Source organism: Geospiza fortis, unplaced genomic scaffold, assembly GCF_000277835.1.
Source record: "Geospiza fortis unplaced genomic scaffold, GeoFor_1.0 scaffold26, whole genome shotgun sequence".
Lineage (NCBI taxonomy): Eukaryota > Metazoa > Chordata > Aves > Passeriformes > Thraupidae > Geospiza > Geospiza fortis.
In genome coordinates, this window is record NW_005054425.1 from 930,891 (window position 1) to 932,730 (window position 1,840).

The 1,840-nt window shown below is 57.7% G+C and overlaps 1 protein-coding gene across 1 annotated transcript in view; it reads right to left on the reverse strand.

The window, feature by feature from the left end:
* Nucleotides 1-127, reverse strand: part of LOC115948541 — a 46,251-nt gene extending 46,124 nt beyond the window's left edge. Inside the window, 2 exon segments of the mRNA XM_031061747.1 lie at nucleotide 1; nucleotides 3-127. The exon segment at nucleotide 1 is cut by the window's left edge and continues 407 nt beyond it. Of these exon segments, the coding sequence (XP_030917607.1) occupies nucleotide 1; nucleotides 3-127 (126 nt within the window).
* Between the last annotated feature and the right edge of the window lie 1,713 nt (nucleotides 128-1,840).

A 1,840-nucleotide genomic window follows, 5' to 3' on the forward strand; every position in this document is an offset into this window, starting at 1 on the left:
CAGGGGACCCCGGGGTGCTCAGGGGGGCTGTGGGGTGCAGTTTGCCATGGGCTATGGCACGGGGCACTGGGATGGCAGACTGGAAGTGGCTGCGGCCAGTGGAGTTGATGTTGGCTGTCCCCTTCATCCTGGTGAGGCAGCTGCTGGCAAGGCTGTGGAGGAAGAGGAGGATTCGTTACAGTCCAGCTCAGAGAGGGCACCCACAGCCCCTCAGCTGCACCAGACCTTGGTCTTTGTTCCCACTGGCCATGGGTGCTCAATGTCCCCATCCTGGGAGAAGGCCACTGCACCCCACACCCCAGAGTGAGGACACACACGATGTCCCCTGACAGGGATCCACAGGACCAGGGCCTAAGTGATGTCCTCCCCCTAGGGAGCCTGTGCAGCCCCACCCCTGTGTCCCTGGGAGGTCCCTGCAGCAAGGACATTTGGGCACACACCCTCACCACTTAGAGCTGCACCACAGGCAGGATGGGGCCTCTTGGCCACTCAAAACTTTTTCCTGGTCCCCAAGACCACCTCCCAGACACCTGAGGCCATCCCCTGGCCACCTAAAATCATCTCCTGGTCATCTAAGACCAACTCCTTGTCACCTGAAACAATCTCCTGTCACCTAAGAGCACCTCCTGCTCTTCTAGGCAGGAGGACCAGCTCTGTGACCCCCTCTACTGGTGTCTGAGTCCCACCCCCACACTGGAGTGTCCTCCATCCCCAGTGTCCCCCCACGTGGTGCCACCTGCCACATCTCTCCTTGCTCCTGCTCTCATCTTGCTTGCCCCATGGTGACTTTCATGTCACCCCTCAGACAGTGCCCTGTGTCCCCCACCTTGCCTTGGTGTTTTTCTCCATGTGATAAGGGTGTGGTCTCATGCCACCCAAAACACCCACAAGCAGGGCCATCCTGGCCACCACCAGCACCAGGGATGTGACAGCACAGTCACAGTGAAGGGAGAAGCTCATCACTCCTCATGCCCACAGGATCTGCCCAGGCAGGCAGAGCAGAGCTCAGCAAGGAAACCAGCTGTGGAACAAAGCTCCATCTCACCTGCAGCCCTTCAGGAAAAAATCTCAAAACTCAAAGAAAAATGTTTTCTCCAGAGGAAGAAATGATCTCTAGAAAGATGTGGAGCTGTGGTCCCACAGGCACCAGGTGCCACAAATCTCCCAGGACACACATTCCACAGGTTGCTCCAGCATGGTTTCACTCAGCCTCCTTGAAGGAAAACCTCTGAGGAGGAGAAGTTTTTTGGGGTCCCAGAGCATTCTGTGGGGACCATCAGCTCCAGGCTGGCCACCCATGGTAAGGGTTCCTCTACCTGTGTGGGTGCAGTGAGTGCATTGGAGGGTGTACTGGAGCCCACTGAGGCTGTCCCTGCTGGGCTGGGGAATGCAGCCTTCCAGGTACCCCCACACACACCTCCTCTTTCAAACCACCCAGCCAAGACAGAGCTTCTCCAGAGCTGCAGGGAAGCTGGGGGTGCAGGGAGAGGGCTCCTTCACCCCGATGGGCACAGCAGCCCAGCCTCAGCCCTACATCCACTGCATTCCCCAGCAGAGGGTATTACATGAACAGAGTCCAAAAATGTCCCAAACTGTCCTGTTCTGCCTCTTCCCCAACCTGAGCTGCCCTGACCCTGCTGCCCCCAGGCTTCTGGGGGTCTGCAAGGACCAAACCATGGCCCCCTTCTCCCCACCCTGGGATGACCATGTCCCTGCCACAGGTAGCACTGAAATTCCCTTTTTCCAGACCCACATGAGCTGGATCATTTGATCATGGAGCCATGGGTCACGGGGAGAAGGGCTGATGCAGCAGATGAGATCAAGGAATCACACAATTCCA